General features: G+C 40.9%; 2 protein-coding genes and 1 pseudogene across 34 annotated transcripts in view; 2 read left to right on the top strand and 1 right to left on the bottom strand.

Moving 5' to 3' along the window:
- Window positions 1-7,938, top strand: part of KALRN (kalirin RhoGEF kinase) — a 659,576-nt gene extending 651,638 nt beyond the window's left edge. For all 26 annotated transcript variants that reach the window (XM_078351912.1, XM_078351911.1, XM_078351910.1 and 23 more), the window contains one exon: window positions 814-7,938. In XM_078351912.1, coding sequence (XP_078208038.1) covers window positions 814-1,359 — 546 coding nt within the window. In that variant the 3' untranslated portion in view covers window positions 1,360-7,938. The remainder of the gene's footprint in view (window positions 1-813) is intronic.
- Window positions 7,939-11,780: 3,842 nt separating this feature from the next.
- The window catches only part of UMPS (uridine monophosphate synthetase), a 35,206-nt gene continuing 26,316 nt past the window's right edge, over window positions 11,781-20,670 (top strand). For 4 of the 8 annotated variants that reach the window (XR_013527580.1, XR_013527579.1, XR_008476933.2 and 1 more), the window contains exon 1: window positions 11,781-12,192. Coding sequence is in view for 2 of the 8 variants with exons in the window: in XM_017965177.4 (XP_017820666.4) it covers window positions 11,796-12,192 (397 nt within the window). In the remaining 6 variants the exon portion in view is untranslated. The remainder of the gene's footprint in view (window positions 12,193-20,670) is intronic. The other 4 variants (XR_013527582.1, XR_013527581.1, XR_013527583.1 and 1 more) reach the window with 1 other exon arrangement.
- Window positions 14,496-15,295, bottom strand: LOC118147792 (large ribosomal subunit protein eL8 pseudogene; annotated as a pseudogene).

The raw sequence follows: 20,670 nt of genomic DNA, 5'->3' as shown, positions 1-20,670 counted from the left end.
CAACATTATGATTTTATTTTTTTTGAGACAGAGCCCTACTCTGTCACCCAGGCTAGAGTGCAGTGGCACGATCTCAGCTCACTGCAACCTCTGCCTCCCGGGTTCAAGCAATTCTCCTGCCTCAGCCTCCCAGGTAGGTGGGATTACAGGCACTCACCATCACACCCAGCTAATTTTTGTATTTTTAGTAGAGACAGGGTTTCATCATGTTGGCCAGGCTGGTCTTGAACTCCTAGCCTCAAGTCATCTGTCTGCCTCAGCCTCCCAAAGTGCTGGGATTACAGGAGTGAGCTGCCACGCTCATCCCATTATGGCTATTAAAGAGAATCTGGGTTGTCACACAATTTAAATGTATCATCCATGAATTAATTAGAATATAGCAGAGCCACAATGGCATCCAGTGTGAGAGAAGGTAGGGAAGTTCTACCTACCTAACCTAACTTCATAGCAGTAAGCCAACAAATGTCACCTTGTCTTCCATGCTGCTAAAAAAGAAGCCCTTGTTCTCCAAAATGAGTAATTTATTATTTCCTTGATTCAATGCAGAAGCAGCATAGTTAAGAAGACATGACTTTCAATGTCCAACAACGTCTCTGAAGTACCACCACACTCAATATGCACTAAGTTCTAAGTTCAGTATGATAGTTTGAAGTCTCCAATGTACTTCGGATAGTGCATGGAGAATTTTCCATACACTGTAGGCTTTGTCAAAGAGTAGCAATAACCGTGTTTGAATTCATGAGGGGGTCTGAGTAGTCAAAACAGAGGTCTGAACTTCCCTTCTCTTCTCCCTGCCTTCTTGGATCTCCGCAGCCTGAAAACCTGCTCATTGACCTACGGATTCCAGTGCCTCGAGTGAAGCTCATTGACTTGGAGGATGCTGTCCAGATCTCGGGTCACTTCCACATTCACCACCTGCTGGGGAACCCTGAGTTTGCTGCCCCAGAAGTCATCCAAGGCATCCCTGTCTCCCTGGGGACAGACATCTGGAGCATCGGGGTTCTGACATATGTCATGCTGAGTGGGGTCTCCCCCTTCTTGGATGAGAGCAAAGAGGAGACATGTATCAACGTATGCAGGGTGGATTTCAGCTTTCCCCATGAATACTTCTGTGGTGTGAGCAATGCTGCCAGAGATTTCATCAATGTGATCTTACAGGAAGACTTTCGGAGGCGGCCCACAGCAGCCACGTGCCTACAGCATCCATGGCTGCAGCCCCATAATGGCAGCTACTCTAAGATCCCCCTGGACACCTCCCGCCTAGCATGCTTCATAGAACGCCGCAAGCACCAGAATGATGTACGGCCTATACCCAATGTCAAGAGCTACATTGTCAACCGGGTGAACCAAGGGACGTAGCTATCCCCCAGCCCCTGTGGTTTCACATAGAAGTGCAGTGTGAACCAAAGCAAGACTGAATGTGACTGTAAATAATTCTGTTCGTCATTTCACTCCGTGCAGTTCTCTGAATTGAGAGATGTACCTCTTAAACCTCGATAATAGTTATTCAGGGTCTGAGCAGCAGTAAAAGTCACCCTCAATCCAGGAGCTTTCCAGAAAGTTGTTCTGAAGAAATAAAGAGGCAAAGGGTCACAGAAGTGTTCAGAAGAAGGGCAAGGATAAGAACAATATTAGCTGTTATGAAATTGTAACTGTATCTTCCAAAATGAGTGGTTAACTGGGCAAATCTTAAGCTCACAAGAGTGTAAAATGTCTCTGGCTTTGCTGAAAGTTTAAGCAAAAAGTTCTATTTAATGGAGATGTCATGTATATCACCTATTCTGGGTTAGATAACTTAGATATAGTTTCTTAATAGGATACATATACACATACAGTATAATACATCCCATTCAGGTTTCAGAGTTTTCTAATATAAAGAGATATATATTAAATCAATCACAAGTAACCGAGTGCTCCAGTTAAGACATTAATTTAATTACCGAAGCATTACATTGTTTTGACTAAGCACAATGAGATGACAAGTTTTTTAGAGCATTTTATAAATCTTGTATAGAAATCTTTTACCAGAACCTGTGCATTAAGAGAAAGCAATGTTGCCCTTTTGAATGAGAAGATTTTCTTCTGTCAACCACAGGTTTTTTGATTAAGATAGGTTCTTTCTGTGTATGAAACACTACCTGCAAATTCACTGGTAGCTCAGAGTTAATCTGGCAAGAAAGCCAGAAATAAGTTCTGGCTTTCTTGTATATTTGAACTTACCAGGAAATGAGTTCAAATACAGTATGAGCTGCGGGAGTATTTTTGTGTCTACACCGGGTTTGAAATAAGTAAACGAATATGAAAGATCCATACAAAAGGGCAAATGGAAACCTTTCCTATGGTTCCTGTGAACAGCATACCAATACTTTCTGATTTCTTCTACGGCTGTAGAATACAGTCTTTCAGAAAGTTGGCTGGCTTTATTTCTAACTCCTTATTGAAGCTAAGGGGTGCTTACTAAAAGGAGGCAGCCATATAGGCCTTCTAAAGGCCTGGCCCTAAGTCCTTTCTAAAGCCATGGAACAAAACCTGATACATCACCCTAACGGAACATTAGGTTGTAACTGAGATTGCAATACCTGTCACCACTCAGCCACTGACAGTTCTCTGAACTAAAAGGACTAATTTTACTTTGAGGCCAATGCTGCTTTCTGGTATATATTCTTCATACAAGATTACTATTAACTGCTCTTTTTCCCTCTGGTGGGAAAAAAATTAAACCTGGGCATTTCATGGGTTTTCTTTCTTTATTTTTGTTTGTTTGCGGGGGAGGGAGTTTGTTTTTTTGTGTTTGTACATGATCCATCCTTAGTTTTCTAGAATGTGTGTTGAAATTGCTATTATACAAGTAAGATTTTAAAAATGTAACTCAAGTGTTTGTTCAAATCAGGTTTAATGGCATTGCTTTGCTCCTATAAAGGGATAGAGAAAATTAAAATCTCACAGTACCGAAGTTCAAGAAGGGAACTTACGAAGGACAAACAGAACTACAAATCTAAATGAAAAAGAAATGGTGGAAACTAAGCCTGAACTTTAACATATAAAGAAAACACTTATTCCCACAGTGGAAATGTAAAATTGAAAATCATCATTTATTTTCTTATTGGTTTCAAAGTCAGCTTCCTCATCCCATCCAAGATTATAGATTGATACCTTAGTGGAAAGTATAAGCAATAAGACTAGATAGCACTTAGTATTTTGGGGATTAACCAAATATATGGAAACCGACTCCGACTGTATCCGACTATATTTGTTTTCTAGTTTTCAAATGGCCCTGGGTCATTAAGCCTCACTCCCTCAGAGGTCTCTCTTGACTATCCCCTGTGGTCTTCATTTGAACCTTTATGTATGTACAAACACTCTATGATATAATACATAAACATTTAAAACATACTTACTAAAAAATCCTTTTAGTAAACATGTTTACTGAAATTTTTTAAATTTAAAACATATTTAGTAAATTTTTTTAGTAAATGTTTTCATTATGCTTAAAAATTTTAAAACATCTTTATTAAAAATCCTTTTAGTAAACATGTTTACTAAAACCCTTTCAGTAAACATGTCTTCATTCTGGTATACACATAAAGGAGGAAAGCCCAGCCCGTAGGATTTGTCTGGGACAGACTGCAGGCTCTGAGGATTCCCAACATCCATAAAGTCTGTCTTGGCAAGTTCTCTTCTGTCCACTGTGGATGACCTGAATCAAGATCCCCCTGCTGAGTCAGTCTGAGTTTTTATAACAAGCCGAGTTTCTTCTTGAGAAGGCCAGGGCCCAGGACAGTGATGCACAGACCCTGATGGGTGTGGGGGGAAGGGGGGGTTGTTGAAATTACGTTATGGGGACAGTTGACAGAACGTTAGACAGAACCCAAGCTTTCTTCAGCTTTTACAACAGCGTTGGGAGGATCCAAATGTGGGGTTGCATGGAATTCCCCCAAGTACACATACTGGGGAAGTGAGAAGACAGGAAAGGAGGGACCTAGAAATGAAGTAGAGTGATTTTGTGGCCAAGGTACAATCATTAGACTAGAATGAACTTAATAGAGGTCCCAAGAGAAAGGGTGTATATTTTGTATAGTTTGATAACAGAGGGAAACTAACAGGGAGGCTCCCTGTCTGCAAAGCTCTTGGTCCCTCCCAACAGGGATAAGAGAGTAGTCTTGGTTCAAGAGTTCTCCAGAGCAAGTTGGAAACAACAAGGAATTCCAGACGATGGGCTTGGGAAATGTAATTTAAGTTTTTCTGAGGGCAACCATGGTTAGGGAAGAAGGATCAGGGACCACTCTTGTTCCTGTTTTGGCAGAGAGATTTAGTAGTAAAGAAGAGAGGAGAGAAGAGAAAATAGTCCACTTCTATCATAATGATGGTGGTTCACAGTGAGACTGAACTCCCACCTGAAACGAGAAAAACAAACAAAGGTCAAGGTCACAAGTTTCTTGCTTGGCTTATATTCATTGCATAGGGTTCTGAGGTTTTTGTTTTGTTTTATAAGGGTGGGACACAGAAAGAATGAAAAGATCAGGGACAACCCATAATAACTTTTAAGAAGTATTAATATAATGATTTTCTACATCTTTTGCATTTGGTTCAAATTAAATAGATATATATCCAAGTATAGCTGAATGTGGTAACATTTTTAAGAAAACAAATGGTAATGGTGGAGATGTCCTTCAGGCCTCTCTCAGCCATAAACAGTGTAAGGGGGAGTAGAGGAAGCAGAGGAGAACGCTAGCTTCACAGCTTTGTGATCCACAAAGCCTTTATAAATAGTAGTGCCTTTCAGAGGGGAGGATAGGAGATAAAGATGTTCATTGCATTTAGATTTACTGATATTGCAGCATTTTTTCTTTATTTTAAAATGTCTTGTAAATGCAAACATCTGAATATAGGGGTGGAACCAGGAATTTCTGAGCTTCAATTTCAGCTATTCCTGATTCATCCTTTCTTACAGAAAGTCTTTGTTTTTTCTTCCCCAAATGTCCCCATTGGTAAAATGGGAACTGGGGGATGGGGACGGAGGACATTAATCTTACAGGAATGTTGAGAAATAACCTTGGTTGGGACATCTATAAAATACTTTGATTTTTTAGAGTGCTACACACTGCCAGTGCTGAGAATTTTACTGATAGTAACTTTGAACATTCCAGGTTTTTAATACTCACCTCTTTAGATACCACGTATAAACTCCTGAGATTACATTCTGCAAATTGCTTTCAGATTAAATTCTATAAATTGCTTTCAGTTGGAAGTATTAGGTGCTCTTTGTCTAAATGTTATTTGGTCTTAGCCTATAATTTCGATCATTTAAGAGCTTGTCTACCGAAAAGAGTTAGGAGGGCTGATGAAGTCTTATGTCCATAAGCCGTTTTCTCCAGTATTTTTTATGGCAAGTGCAAAGAGTAAAATGCCCTCAAAAGCAGCTGCTACCTTCTCTTCTCAAGCTTTATGCTCTGGAAAAACAGAGAAGAACCCGACAACCATTTTCCTCACTGTGGGGAAAAGTAAGAAGAAAACATCTTCTCATATCACAATTTATTTTTTACACTCTCACAGGAATCTATTATAAGAGGCAAATTAAAGGCACAGGCAAGTTAAATGCATAGAAATGAATTGGACTGTCATTTTTGGAGGACAAACCTTGAATCTTTTTTTTATGGTGGCTTAGTCTTTCAGGAGTTGCATATTTGCTGTCCCATAACCCCCATGATTGTTAGATCCCATGAGTTAGGCATTACTTTTTTCTTGCCTCTGTAGAAGAGCATGGCAATTTAGATTTGTGAGAATATGAGGAAGTAAATATAATATAAACTAAATTTTAGTTATTTCTGTGCATTAACTAAAACTTTGCCTTGTGCATTTAATAGAGGAGGAAATATTTTGTAAATAAGAGGTCTTTGTAGGGGGCAAAGTTCAAACTCACCATGTCCTTATTCAGTGTGGACAATGAATTGTGCTGGATGAGTTTTGAGGAATGTAGACCTTCCTTTCTCTCCTGGGTTGCACCTCTGTGGAGTCTGGGTTAGATAAACACAGTATGTGACCTTTCCATGGATTTATTTATAAAACTGCACCTTGATTTTTCTTCACTATTTAAAGTCTAGGGATGATTTGAGGATGAACGATTAAACCCAGGGTGAGCCTACAGAAGACAGAGCTCACACATGTTTCATCCAGAAAAGGAAAGCTACTATGTTAATATTTATTTTCTAAAAATAGTAAGACTCTCAGTCGTTTCATTAATTCTAAAGGGTTAAAAAGGGCTGAAATTTGTTTATAGCAGTAAATGTTTTTAATAGGAAATATTACTCACATAAAAAAATTGATACAGAAGTAGTAGAACACAGAATTCTCATAAGAACATATTTTCTATGAAAGGCATTTTTTCCTCATCTTCAATAAATATAAAGAAGTTAGAGGAGAGGAAAAAGCAGTCACTCCTAGGCAACTTTTCATCTTTGAGGGACATTATGAAAAGCCTGAAATTAATGCGCACAGGCTATTGCATTTTCTGTGAGAAATGTGCCCATTTGCTGTGAGATTCTAAAGTGTGTTCAGATTTAGGTTTTACTCAAATGATCGAGATAACAGTTTAGCTAGATAACTGCTATTTCAGATAGTGAGGTTAGCTGAGAAAAGGAAGCATGGTAGAAGAAATGCAAATAACAATTCTTGGAATATCAGCCCCTGAGGCTTAGTTTAACCAAGCTAATCTGTTGGCCCAGGGATAGCCAGCACAGGAGCTTCCATCAATATCTGACTTCCATCAAGAATTGAGTCCACGTTCCGGAGTATTATGGAGACTGTTACTATGACCTCAAAGACTGTCTCTAGGAATCTGAAATTAACAAAACATACATCTTCTCTTACTAACTTAAGCCATATCTGTCATCTCTATGTTTGATTTCTCTGACCCTGGTGCTTTTACTTCTGTTTCTGCCAAACTTCAGCCTACTCTATGGGGAAGGTGAGTAAAACTAATAGAACAAAGAAGAAGACTGTGAAGAAAACTAACCATACTCTTCAGAATGAGATCCTGTTCAGAGAACAGTAGTGGTCAAAGTGCAAACTGTTGGAAAATACGGATATATGTACATCTGTACATGTAGATAGTGTATAATATGTATGTATATGTTATTGCTCATATGCAGAAATCTATCCATTTGTAGACAGCCCAGGTGGGTCAATTTTTCTATTGGAAAACCATTTAGGGCCATTCAAAACCATGAGGGCTAATTTGTGGAGACAAACTCCACTCATTTGGGAATTAATTTGCCGTCTTTTGATGTCCACAAAGCCAAGCTAACAAAGTGTGAAACATAAAGGGGCCATCAGTTAGGTTATTCTGTTTATCTGGACTTTATCATTATAATTGAACTATCAATAGTCAATTTGCAAACTGTATTGGCATCTCTTGGTTTTGAGTGACCCCTGCCCCCAAGTCTTTTGAGAATTTGGAGTGGGCTTCACTGGCCATTCAGACAAAGGGCCTTATTCATAAGTGGACAGGTTTCCCCATAGGGACCATCACACATATACATATAAGTATATACTTCCACCAGGCTTGTAACAATTGATTTAAAATCACTCCACAGTATTGATAAATAGCTCTATATTTTCAAGGTGCAGAAGAATTCCACAGCCTTAATTATTTCAGTGTCTTGCTGGTCTGCCTTAAGTGTATCTTCTGGATTTTTGGTTGTTTTATTATTTTTTAAATTTTTCTGCTGTTGTTCATTTTGTATGCACACAATGTCGTTTTGTAAAGGTAGGTTGTAAATAGTTTATTTGTAAGTCAAAACCACTCATGTGTAATGTTGTAAAGTGACGACCTGCTGTCTTGTTTCTGCTACAGTAAATGTTATAAGTTATGGATGAAACTTCAAAATGTACATCTCACATGTTATGCATTCCTATAAATATACTATACTGAAGATACTATATGGTCGTCCTTTTTTTTCTAATTAAACCTTTCTTCAAAGAAAAGAGTAATTTTTTTCTTTCTTTCTCCAAATATATGAAAGACTTTGAAAAGGTAAAAAATATCACATAATTATTACAACACTCACTTTTGGCCCAGGATTTTAGAAAAAAAGCAGCGGAGTATTCTAAGCCATTTACCCAAAAATGCCAAGGAAACCTCAGGGCCAGGTGCTATGGCTAGCACTTGTAAATCCCAACACTTTGAGAGGCCGAGGAGGAAGGATCTTGAGCCCAGGAGTTCGACATCAGCCTGGCCAACGTAGGGAGACACCCACCTCCCCCAAATACCCCACATACTAAAAAATTGTTTAAAAAATTAGCTGAGTGTGTTGGTGCACACCTGTGGTCCCATCTTGGGAGGCTGAGGTGGAAGGATCATCTGAGCCCAGGAGGTAGATGCTAAAATGAGCTGTGATTATGCCATTTCACTCCAGCCCAGGCATCAAAGTGAGACCCTATCTTAAAAAAAAAAAAAAAAAAAAAAAAAAAAAAAAGCCTCAGGTGGCTGTTTCAGGTGCTAATACTGTTAGAATGTTTGGAGGATATTTTGGGCTGGTTCTCACAGGTTTATACATTCTGGTGTGGACTCCAGCAATCTAGGTTAGCCTATGCAGACATGATCAGGCTTTAAAAGTTTAAATGTGCCACCCAAGTGTAAATAAGGCTGATTGATGGTATACTGTCAATTAGCCAGTCTGTTAAAGTGTTTTGATTAGCTTACTTTGCCAAAAAAGTCAAAAATGTTTTAACATTTGGCTTCTATTTCATCAAGATTTTATTGCATTTATTTGTAATGAGAAACACTTGTCAAAAGCATGGGTTCTTCACAGTGGTTCATCAGCACAATCTCCTTAGAGAAAATATAGATAATATGGCTGGGTGCGGTGGCTCACACCTGTAATCTCAGCACTTTGGGAGGCCAAGGTGGGCAGATCACCTGACGTCAGGAGTTCAAGACTAGGGCCAACATGGCTGAAGATGAAACTTCATCTTTAAAAAAAAAAGAGAAAATATAGATAATAAAGAATATTAGAAATGAAATCAGAATCAGGTTGATGAATTAGAATCATAAGCCCCTTATGGGCTTTTTTAGATCTAGAATTTGTATATATTTTAGCATCTATGTAGCTTAAACGCTCATTTGTAATTATTACTCCATTTAATCCCAACAAATTCTTATGAAGTAACATTTCATTTGGAGTAGAGAAACTGAGTCACAGGATCTAGGTGATTGTTCAAGGTCACGAAGACATTCACTGGAAAGTAACATTTTTTGTTGAGACAGGGTCTTACTCTGTCACTCAGACTGGATTGCAGTGGCACAATCACAGCTCACTGTATGTAGCCTCAACCTCCCAGGTTCAAGTCATCCTCCTCCCTTAGCCTCCCCAGTAGCTGGGACCACAAGTGTGTGCCATACTGTCTGGCTAATTTTTTAATTTTTTTGAAGAAACAGAGTCTCACCATGTTGCCCAGGCTGGCCTCAAACTCCTGGGCTCAAGATATCTGTCTCTGTGTCCCAAAGTGCTGGGATTACCGGAATGAGCCACTGCACCCGGCCCTAGAAGATAACTTAAACTAATGTCTATTTGTGTGTTTCACTGTGCCTGTGTCTGTACAGTGTGGGCCAAACAATAATAAATGATTAAATAACAGTACTTCAGCCTGTATTTTTTCGACGGGGAGTGGTTGAGAGGAATGACCAATTCAGTTATGGAATATTAGCAAAAGCCCCAATACAAATGATAATCTGAACCCCCAAGCTCTGTCTAAAATAGATATCAGAGTAGAATATACAAGGGATTCAGTGAGCGGTATAAAGCTAAGTCCATGGAAAGGCTCTAGACTGAACTATTGCATGAAGTTTTATATTAAAGGAAACTCTTTAGGATAAATACCTAAACCTGTAAGACTAAATATTGGTTAGAGTCAAGATCCTTTACTCGGCCTAAGTAAATGAAATGGAGAATACAAAATGAATTGGTATAATCTATGTTCCACTAGTTGTTTTTTTTTTTTTTTTTTTTTTTTTTTTTTTTTTTTAGAAAGAGTCTCACTCTGTTGTCCAGGCTGGAGTGCAGTGGTTCGATCTTGGCTCACTGCAACCTCCACCCCCCCCGCCCGGGGTTCAAGAGATTCTCCTGCTTCAGCCTCCCAAGTAGCTGGATCTAAAGGCATGTGCCACCATGCCTGGCTAATTTTTGTGTTTTTCGGTAGAGACAGGGTTTCACCACATTGGCCAGGCTGGTCTCAAACTCCTGATCTCAGATGATCCTCCTGCCTCAGCCTCCCAAAGTGCTGAGATTACAGGCATGAGCCACCATGCTTAGCCACCTACCCAAAGTACTGAGATTAACAGGCATGAGCCACCATGCTTAGCCACCTACTAACTTTTTATAAAGTGTGTGTGTGTGTGTTTTAAGAGACGGGGTTTCACCATGTTGGTCAGGCTGGTCTTGAACTTCTGACCTTGTGATCTGCCCATCTCGGCCTCCCAAAGTGCTGGGATTACAGGTGTGAACCACCATGCCTGGCCCTATACAGTGTTTTTGAGTGAACTATCTCACTGAATCTTCATAGTGATCTTTGAAGAAAGTTAATATTATCTTAATGCTATTTTTGAGAAAATTGAGACTCATATATCTCAAAATGCATTGCCAAAGATCACTCAGCCAGTAAGTAGAGCTGAGACTAGAACCCAAATATTTTGGTTTGGAAACTTCATGTTCTTTGCAGTGCACAATATTGCTATGCCTTATCTGTTCCTCTTTTCTTAAAAAAGTATTATAGTTGACACATGATCACTGTACACATTTATTGGGTACATAGTTCTATTTCAATACACACAATGTACAGTGATCAAATCAGAGTAATTCATATATTTCTCACCTTAAACATTTATCATTCCTTTGTGTTGGGGACATTCAAAATCCCCTCTTCTAGCTATTTGAAAATATAGAGTAAATTATTGTTGACTACAGTCACCATACAGTGCTATAGAACACTAGGACCTATCTTTTCTATGTAGCTGTAATTTGTATCCTTTAACCACCCTCTACCCTTCCCAACCTCTAGTAATTACTATTCTACTCTCTACCTCCATCAGATCAACTCTTTTAGCTTCTGCATATAAGCGACAACATTTGTTGTTTATCTTTCTTGATTTTCTGTTCTTGGCTTATTTCACATAATATCCTTCAGGTTCATCCACCTTGCTGTGAATGACAAGATTTCATTCTTTATGTGAATTTAAGGGTCATTTTCCGTAAACTAGAATAAAGTATTGCCTTATATACACAATGGAGAACTTCTCTAAGGGATTTATTTGTAAAGACCAAATATATTTGGATTTTCAGACTGTCTAGCAATATTACTCTCCTGGATAACCCTGATACCAATCAATTCATGGTTTCTAACTCTTCTCCCTCCCTCCCTTACCTTTCTACACCTATTACCTAAGCATTTGAGATATGCCAAACCAGGAAGCAGAGTACAGACAAAAGAGATAACGAATACTGTAATGATCTAGGTGCTATATATTCCTATGCGCAAACTGCTATGAAACTTTCACAAAATAGATGCTATGAAGTTAATAAAAGAATTGAGTCAAGGTCCCTGTCTTTGAGAACTTGTATTCTATTTAGAGAAACATGGGGGTTAAATCGTGGCTAATAACTAGCAAATTATAACATGCTAGGCCAAGGAGTAGAGATAATTAAGAAAACTAGTCGAGAATGCACTGGCTGTTAGAAAACGAGCAGAATTTATGCAAACTCTCATGAAGGTTGGACTTAATGATACTACAGTCAAACCAGATGTTCGAGGCGTTGAAACCCAGCGACCCCATCCAGAAGAAAGCAGGAGAAGCACAAATTGGCGGTAGATTGGCTACCACCCGCCGACCCTTGAGCCCGGGGAAACGCAGAAGTGACTGCAGCAAGCCCGGGAAGCTGCCGGCGAGGCAAGCGGAAGAGGCGGGGCTTCGCGGGCGACGTCATCGGGGCGCCGGGGGCCCGGTGCGCCTGGGAATTCGAAGCAAACAGGCAGCGCCCGGCAATGGCGGCCGCTGGTGTAGCTTTGGGGCCCTTGGTGACTGGTCTGTACGACGTGCAGGCTTTCAAGTTTGGGGACTTCGTGCTGAAGAGCGGGCTCTCCTCCCCCATCTACATCGATCTGCGGGGCATCGTGTCTCGACCGCGTCTTCTGAGTCAGGTGCTTGCCCAGGAAGGGGAAGGACTGGGCTGGGTGGCGGGAAAGAAGACCAGGAAATGTAAGAGGGTGACAGGAATTGGGCCGTGAGTGGGAGCAAAAGAGCCAAGCAGGCAGGCCGAGCTACTCTTGGTCTGGGGAGTAAGCATGAGAAGCACAGAGGCCAGGGGTTGTTGGGCTCTTAGAGAGCCGTCTGTACTTTCACCCACAGGCTTACTGCACGTGTTTTGCAAAAGTCGGGAAACCCAGTTTGGAACCCTGTCTGGCACTGAAGCACACTTGGATGAATTCTGTGTTTTTAACTCTAACAAATTAGACTTGCGGCTGGTCGTGGTGTCTCACGACTGTAATCCCAACACTTTGGGAGGCCTAAGTGGGTGGGTCACCTGAGCCCCAGGGGTTCGAGATCAGCCTGGGCAACATGGCGAGACCGCGCCCCCCCCTACAAAAAATTTAGTTGGGCGTGGTGGCGCACGCCTGGGACGCTGAGGTGAGAAGATCACCCGAGCCTGGGAGGTCAAGGCTGCAGTTAGCCGTTGTTGTGCCACTGTACTCCAGCCTGGGCGACATTGAGACCCTGTCTCAAAAAACAAACAAGCATATAGACCGGAAAAATGTGGGTGGGCAGAGACTTCAGTAGCTGGAAAAATACTTGTAAGAAAAGAAAAATAGAACAATCCGAGCCATGTGATGTATGCAGAATTTATCAGAACCCAGAGAGACTTCGGCCATACTCCTTCATGCAACCCTGGTGACAATTATTTAAAGGAATTTTGTCCCTGACTAGCTGCCTCCCCTATTATATTCATGTACCTGGAATTTGTGATACAAAGAATAATGTATAGCTGATCAGTTGCTTGTGTTATTGTTTTATTTTTGAGATGAGGTGGCTCTTACATCACCGAGTCCTGGAGTGCAGCCCTGTGATCATAGTTCACTGCAGTCTGGAACTCCTGGGCTTCAGAGATCCTCCTGCTTCAGGCAAGCGTGGTAGCTCATGCCTGTAAAACCAACACTTTGGGAGGCTGAGACGGGCAGGTCATTTGAGGTCTGGAGTTCGAGACCAGCCTGACCAACATGGTGAAATCCTGCCTCTACTAAAAATGCAAAAATCAGCCAGGCATGGTGGTGCACACCTTTACTATAATCCCAGCTACTCAGGAGGCTGAGGCAGGAGAATCGCTTGAATCCAGAAGGTGGAGGTTGTGGTTAGCTGAGATCCAGCCACTGCACTCCAGCCTGGGCAACAGAAGGAGACTGTCTCAAAAAACAAAAAGAGATCCTCTTGACTCAACCTCTGAGTGGCTGGGACTACAGGTGTGTGCCATCATGCCCACCTAATTTAAAATTTTTTTTGTAGAGAGGAGGTCTCACTATATTGCCCAGGCTGGTGTTGAACTCCTGGCCTCAAATGATCCTCTGGCCTTGATGGCCTCCCAAGTAGCTGGGACTACAAATGCCTAGTGGCACTTCAGTTATTTCAGTGCAAATTATTGGTGAACATAGGAACTGCCTCTTCTTTTGCTTTAAAAGTCCACTTGTAACTACTGTAATCAAAGCCTATAGTCAGGGCAACTTAATTTTTTTTTTAATTGTACTTTGGCCTCTGGGGTACATGTGCATATCCTGCATCCTGCAGGATTGTTGCATAGGTACATACATATGCCTCCCCATCCTCCCACTCCCCCCAATGTCCCTCCCTTCCCCTCCACCTCCCCCAACTAGCCCAGTGAGTGTTGTTCTCTTCCCTGTGCCTAAATGTTCTCATTGTTTATCACCTGCCTATGAGTGAAAACATGCGGTGTTTGGTTTTTCTGTTCTTGTGTCAGTTTGCTGAGATGATGGTTTCTAGATTCATCCATGTCTCTACAAAGGGCACAAACTCGTTTTTTATGGCTGCATAGTATTTCATGGTGTATATGTGCCACATTTTCTTTGTCCAGTCTATCATTGATGGGCATTTGGGTTGGTTCCAGGTCTTTGCTGTTATAAACAGTGCCACAACGAACATATGTGTGCATGTGTCTTTATAATAGAACGATTTATAATCCTTTGGGTATATACTCAGTAATGGGATTGCTGGGTCAAATGGAATTTCTATGTCTAGGTCCTTGAGGAATCGCCACACTGTCTTCCACAATGGTTGAACTAATTTACACTCCCACCAGCAGTGTAAAAGTGTTCCTATTTCTCCACATCCTCCCCAGCATCTGTTGTCTCCAGATTTTTTTCTTTTTTTCCTTTTTCTTCTTTTCCTTTTTTTTTCAATGTTTTAATTATTTTTATTTACAGAAAACAGCATACATTTAACCCAGTTTCATGGCAAGCTCTTTAGCCTTTGCCTTTTTGAGCTTGGCGATGCGAGCCACAGACTTGGGAACCAGGACGTTGCCTCCCCAGTGACAGCAGATCTCATCATATCTGTCATTGTAATTGGTCTGGATAGCTTCTACCAGCTTAGCCGAAGCACCTTTGTCTTCCACGTTAACCTGTGTGAAGGCGACAGTGGTGCAGGTCTTCCTGTGGACTAGACATCCCAGTCTTGCCTTCCCCTTGATAATGCAATAAGGGACTCCCATTTTACGACATAGGGCAGGCAAGAAGACAACCAGCTCAATGGGATCCATGTCGTGTGCAGTCACCACCAGATGAGCTTTCTTGTTCTCCACCAAGGTGGTGACGGTGTTAACTCCTGCTCGAAGGACAGGTGGTCTCTTAGTGGGGATGTCCCCTTTGCCAGCCGCTTTCTTCTCGGCCCGGGCCAACAGCCTCTGCTTCTTCTCTTGCTTTGTCTGTGATCTATACTTGTGGGCCAGCTTAAGCAGCTGAGTAGTTGTTTGGTGGTCCAGAGCCTGGGTGAACTGGTTAATTGCAGGAGGCACTTTCAGCCGCTTATAGAGGATGGGCTCTCTGCTACTGCAACCTGATATAGCGGGGCCATTTCACAAAGCAGGTGAGGTCTCTTGGGCTGGATGTCCTGTCCAGTGCCAAAATTCTTAGGCCTTTTTTCAAACAGGTGATTCACCACTTTCTTAGCCTCCTGCTTCTTCACGACAGCAGGGGCCGGAGCCACCTTCTTCCCCTTGGCCTTCTTTCCTTTTGGCATCTTGGGTAGCAGAAAGAGCGTCTCCAGATTTTTTAATGATTGCCATTCTAACTGGCGTGAGGTGGTAGTTATCTCAATGTGGTTTTGATTTGCAATGCTCTAATGACCAGTGATGATGAGCATTTTTTCATATGCTTTTTGGCCGCATATATGTCTTCTTTTGAAAAGGATCTGTTCATATCCTTCGCCTACTTTTGAATGGGTTTGTTTTTTTCTTGTAAATCTGCTTTAGTTCTTTGTAGAGTCTGGATATCAGCCCTTTGTCAGTTAGGTAGATTGCAAAAATTTTTTCCCATTCTCTTTTTTTTTTTTTTTTTTGAGATGGAGTTCTGCTGTTGTTACCCAGACTGGAGTGCAATGGCATGTTCTCAGCTCACTGCAACCTCCGCCTCCTGGATTCAAGCAATTCTCCTGCCTCAGCCTCCCATGTAGCTGAGACTACAGGTGCATACCACCATGCCCAGCTAATTTTTGTATTTTTAGTAGAGACAGGGTTTCACCTTGTTGACCAGGATGGTCTTGATCTCTTGACCTCATGATCCACCCGCCTCGGCCTCCCAAAGTGCTGGGATTATAGGCGTGAGCCACTGCGCCCGGCCAATTTTTTCCCATTCTCTTGGTTGCCGGTTCACTCTAATGATTGTTTCTTTTGCTGTGCAGAAGCTCTTAAGTTTAATTAGATCCCATTTGTCAATTTTGGCTTTCATTGCCACTGCTTTTGATGTTTAGTCATGAAGTCCTTGCCTGTGCCTATGTCCTGAATGGTGTGGCGTAGGTTTTCTTCTAGGGTTTTTATGGTGTTAGTTCTTATGTTTAAATCTTTAATCCATCTGGAGTTAATTTTTGTATAAGGTGTAAGGAAGGGGTCCAGTTTCAGCTTCCTCCATATGGCTAGCCAGTTTTCCCAACATCATTTATTAAACAGGGAATCCTTTCCCCATTGCTTGTTTTTGTCTGGTTTGTCAAAGATCAGATGGTTGTAGATGTGTGGCATTGTTTCTGAGGCCTCTGTTCTGTTCCATTGGTCTATATCTCTGTTTTGGTACCAGTACCATGCTGTTTCATTACTGTAGCCTTGTAGTATAATTTGAAGTCAGTTAGTGTGATGTCTCCAGCTTTGTTCTTTTTGCTTAGGATTGTCTTGGCTATGTGGGCTCTCTTTTGGTTCCATATGAAGTTTAAAGTGTTTTTTTCCAGTTCTGTGAAGAACGTCAATGGTAGCTTGATGGGGATAGCATTGAGTCTATAAATTACCTTGGGCAGTATGGCCATTTTCACAATATTGAGTCTTCCTAACCATGAGCATGGAATGCTTTTCCATATGTTTGTGTCCTCTCTTATTTCCTTGAGTAGTGGTGTGTAGTTCTCCTTGAAGAGTTCCTTTACATCCTTTGTTAGTTGTATTCCTAGGTGTTTTATTCTCCTTGTAGCAATTGTAAATGGGAGTTCACTCATGATTTGGTTCTCTGTTTGTCTGTTGTTGGTGTGTAGGAATGCTTGTGATTTCTGTACATTGATTTTGTTTCCTGAGACTTTGCTGAAGTTGCTTATTACCTTAAGGAGGTTTGGGCTGAGACGATGGGGTCTTCTAAATACATGATTATGTCATCTGCAAATAGGGACAATTTGACTTCTTCTTTTCCTAAATTGAATGCCCTTTATTTCTTTTTCTTACCTAATTGCTCTGGCTAGAAATTCCAATACTATATTGAATAGGAGTGGTGAGAGAGGGCATCCTTGTCTAGTGCCAGTTTTTAAAGGGAGTGCTTCTAGTTTTTGCCCATTCAGTATAATATTGGCTGTGGGTTTGTCATGAATAGCTTTTATTATTTTGAGATACATTTCATCGAAACCTAGTTTATTGAGAGTTTTTAGCATAAAGCGCTCTTGAGTTTTGTCAAAGGCCTTCACTGCATCTAGTGAGATAATCATGTGGTTTTTGTGTTTGGTTCTGTTTATGTGTTGGATTATGTTTATAGATTTGTGTATGTTGAACCAGCCTTGCATTCTCTGGGATGAAGCCTACTTGATCATGGTGGATGAGCTTTTTGATGTGCTGTTGCATTCGGTTTGCCAGTATTTTATTGAAGATTTTTGCATCTATGTTCATCATGGATATTGGCCTATAGTTTTTTTTAGTTGTGTCTTTGCCAGGTTTTGGTCTCAGGATGATATTGGTCTCATAGAATTAGGGAGGATTTCCTCTTTTTGTATTGTTTGGAATAGTTTGAACAGGAATGATACCAGCTCCTCTTTGTACATCTGGTAGAATTCAGCTGTGAACCTGTCTGGACCTGGACTTTTTTTGGTTGGTAGGCTATTAATTGCTGCCTTGACGTCAGCCCTTGTTATTGGTCTATTTAGGGTTTCAACTTCTTCCTGGCTTAGTCTTAGGAGTGTGCAAGTGTCCAGGAATTTATCCATTTATTCTGGATTTACTGGTTTATGCACATAGAGCAGTTTGTAGTAATCTCTGATGGTAATTTGTATTTCTGTGGAATCAGTGGTGATATCCCTTTATCGTTTTTTATTACATCTATTTTATTATTCTCTCTTTTTTATTAATCTGGCTAGCAGTCTATTTTGTTGATCTTTTCAAAAAACCAGCTCCTGGATTTATTGATTTTTTGAAGGTTTTTTTTGTTTCTCTATCTCCTTCAATTCTGCTCTGATCTTAGTTATCTCTTGTCTTCTGCTTGTTTTGAGTTTTTTTTATCTTGCTCCTCTCTTTCAATATTGACGATAGGATGTTGATTTTAGATCTTTCCTTGTTTCTCATGTGGGCATTTATTGCTATAAATTTCACTCCAGACACTGCTTTAAATGTGTCCCAGATATTCTGGTATGTTGTGTCTTTGTTCTTGTTGGTTTCGAAGAACATCTTTATTTCTGCCTTCATTTCATTGTTTATCCATTTGTCATTCAGTAGCAAGTTGTTCAGTTTCCATGTGATTGTGCAGTTTGCAATGCTTTTCTTAATTTCAAGTTCTAATTTGATTGCTCTGTGGTCTGAGAGACTTATGATTTCCATTCTTTTGCATTTGCTGAGGAGGGATTTACTTCCAATTATGTGGTCAATTTTAGAGTAAGTGTGATGTGGTGCTAAGAAGAATGTGTATTCTGTGGATTTGCAATGGAGTATTCTGTAAATGTCTATTAGGTCCTCTTGGTCCAGTTCTGCATTCAAGTCCTGGATATGCTTGTTGACTTTCTGTCTCGTTGATCTGTCCAATATTGTCAGTGGAGTGTTAAAGTCTCCCGCTATTGTTGTGTGGGAGTCTAAGTCTCTTTGTAGGTCGTTAAGAACTTGCTTTATGTATCTGGGTACTCCTGCATTGGGTGCATATATATTTAGGATAGTTAGCTTTTCTTGTTGCATTGATCATTTTACCATTATGTAATGTCCTTCTTTGTCTCTTTTGATCTTTGTTGGTTTAAAGTCCGTTTTATCAGAGACTAGGATTGCTACGCCAGCTTTTTTTTTGCTCTCCATTTGCTTGGTTAATCATCTTCCATCCCTTTATTTTGAGTCCATATGAGTCTTTGCATGTGATGTGGGTCTCCTGAATACAGCACACTGATGGGTTTTGACTTTGTATCCAGTTTGCCAGTCTGTGTCTTTTGATTGGGGTAATTAGGCCATTTACATTCAACATTAATATTGTTATGTTTGAATTTGATCCTGCCAGTTTAGTACTGGCTTGTTGTTTTGCCCGTTAGTTGATGTGGTTTCTTCATTGCATTGTTGTTCTTTCCATTTGGTACATTTTTGCAGTGGCTGGTACTGGTTGTTCCATGTTTAGTACTTCCTTCAGGAACCCATGTAAGGCAGGTCTTGTAGCAATGAAATCTCTCAACAATTGCTTGTTTGTAAAGGATTTTATTTATCCTTCACTTAGGAAGCTTAGTTTGGCCAGATATGAAATTCTGGGTTGAAAGTTCTTTTCTTTAAGGATGTTGAATATTGGCCCCCCCACTCTGTTCTGGCTTGTAGGGTTTCTGCTGAGGGATCTGCTGTGAGTCTGATGGGCTTCCCTTTGTGGGTAACCCAACCTTTCTCTCTGGTTGCCCTTAGCATTTTCTCCTTCATTTCAACCCTGGTGAATCTGATGATTGTGTGCTTTGGGGTTGCTCTTCTTGAGGAATATCTTTGTGGTTGTCTCTGTGTTTCCTGGACTTGAATATTGGCCTGCCTTGCTATGTTGGGGAAGTTTTCCTGAATGATATCCTGAAGAGTATTTTCCAGCTTGGATTCGTTCTCTTCGTCACATTCAGGTACACCTATCAAACGTAGATTAGGTCTTTTCACATAGTCCCATATTTCTTGGAGACTTTGTTCATTCCTTTTTACCCTTTTTTCTCTAATCTTGCCTTCTCGTTTTATTTCATTGAGTTGATCTTCAAACTCTGATATCCTTTCTTCTGCTTGGTCAATTCGGCTGTTGAAACTTGTGCATGCTTCGCGAAGTTCTTGTGTTGTGTTTTTCAGCTCCATCAGTTCACTTATATTCCTCTTTAAGTTGTCCATTCTTGTTAGCATTTCATCAACCCCTTTTTCAAGGTTCTTAGTTTCTTTGCATTGGGTTAGAACATGGTCTTTTAACTCAGAGAGCTTTGTTATTACCCACCTTCTGAAGCCTGCTTCTGTCAATTCGTCAAACTCATTTCTGTCTTGTTTTATTCCCTTGATAGTGAGGAGTTGTGATCCCTGGGAGGGGAAGAGGTGTTCTGGTCTTTGATGGTTTCATCCTTTTTGTGCTGATTTCTTCCCATCTTTGTGGATTTATTTCCCTTTGATTTTTGAAGTTGGTAATTTTGGGAGAAGTCTCTGAGTGGACGTCCTTTCTGTAGTGGTTGGAGCTGTATCTTTTTTGGCCTGTAGAGGCACTGTTGATCTGCCTCGGATTCAGTCAGGTTGCTGGGTGGGTGGTCTTCCCTTGAGGTTTGTTTGCAGGTGAGATTAGCTCCACCTTCCCAATGGTGTCTCTCTTTCTCTGAGCTTGATCTTCCCACTTGGGGTCAAACTGGTGTATTCACTGCCAAGCTCTCTGCGCAGACTTCAGTTTGAGTTTTGTGGGGGTGGGGCCTGCTAGGCATTATGGCCTATTTCCCTGCTTTCAACTCTGCCTCTTTCTTTTTTTTTTTTTTTTTTTTGAGACGGAGTTTCGCTCTTGTTGCCCAGGCTGGAGTGCAATGGCGCATTCTTGGCTCACTGCAACCTCCACCTCCTGGGTTCAAACAATTCTCCTGTCTCAGCCTCCCAAGTAGCTGGGATTACAGACATGTGCCACCATGCCTGGCTAATTTTTTGTATTTAGTAGAGACAGGGTTTCACCATGTTGGCCAGGATGGTCTTGATCTCTTGACCTCGTGAT

The sequence above is a fragment of the Callithrix jacchus genome, chromosome 15 (genome assembly GCF_049354715.1).
Source record: "Callithrix jacchus isolate 240 chromosome 15, calJac240_pri, whole genome shotgun sequence".
Classification (NCBI taxonomy): domain Eukaryota; kingdom Metazoa; phylum Chordata; class Mammalia; order Primates; family Cebidae; genus Callithrix; species Callithrix jacchus.
Note: the sequence above shows the minus strand (reverse complement) of the source record. Positions and strands in the feature narration are given on the sequence as shown.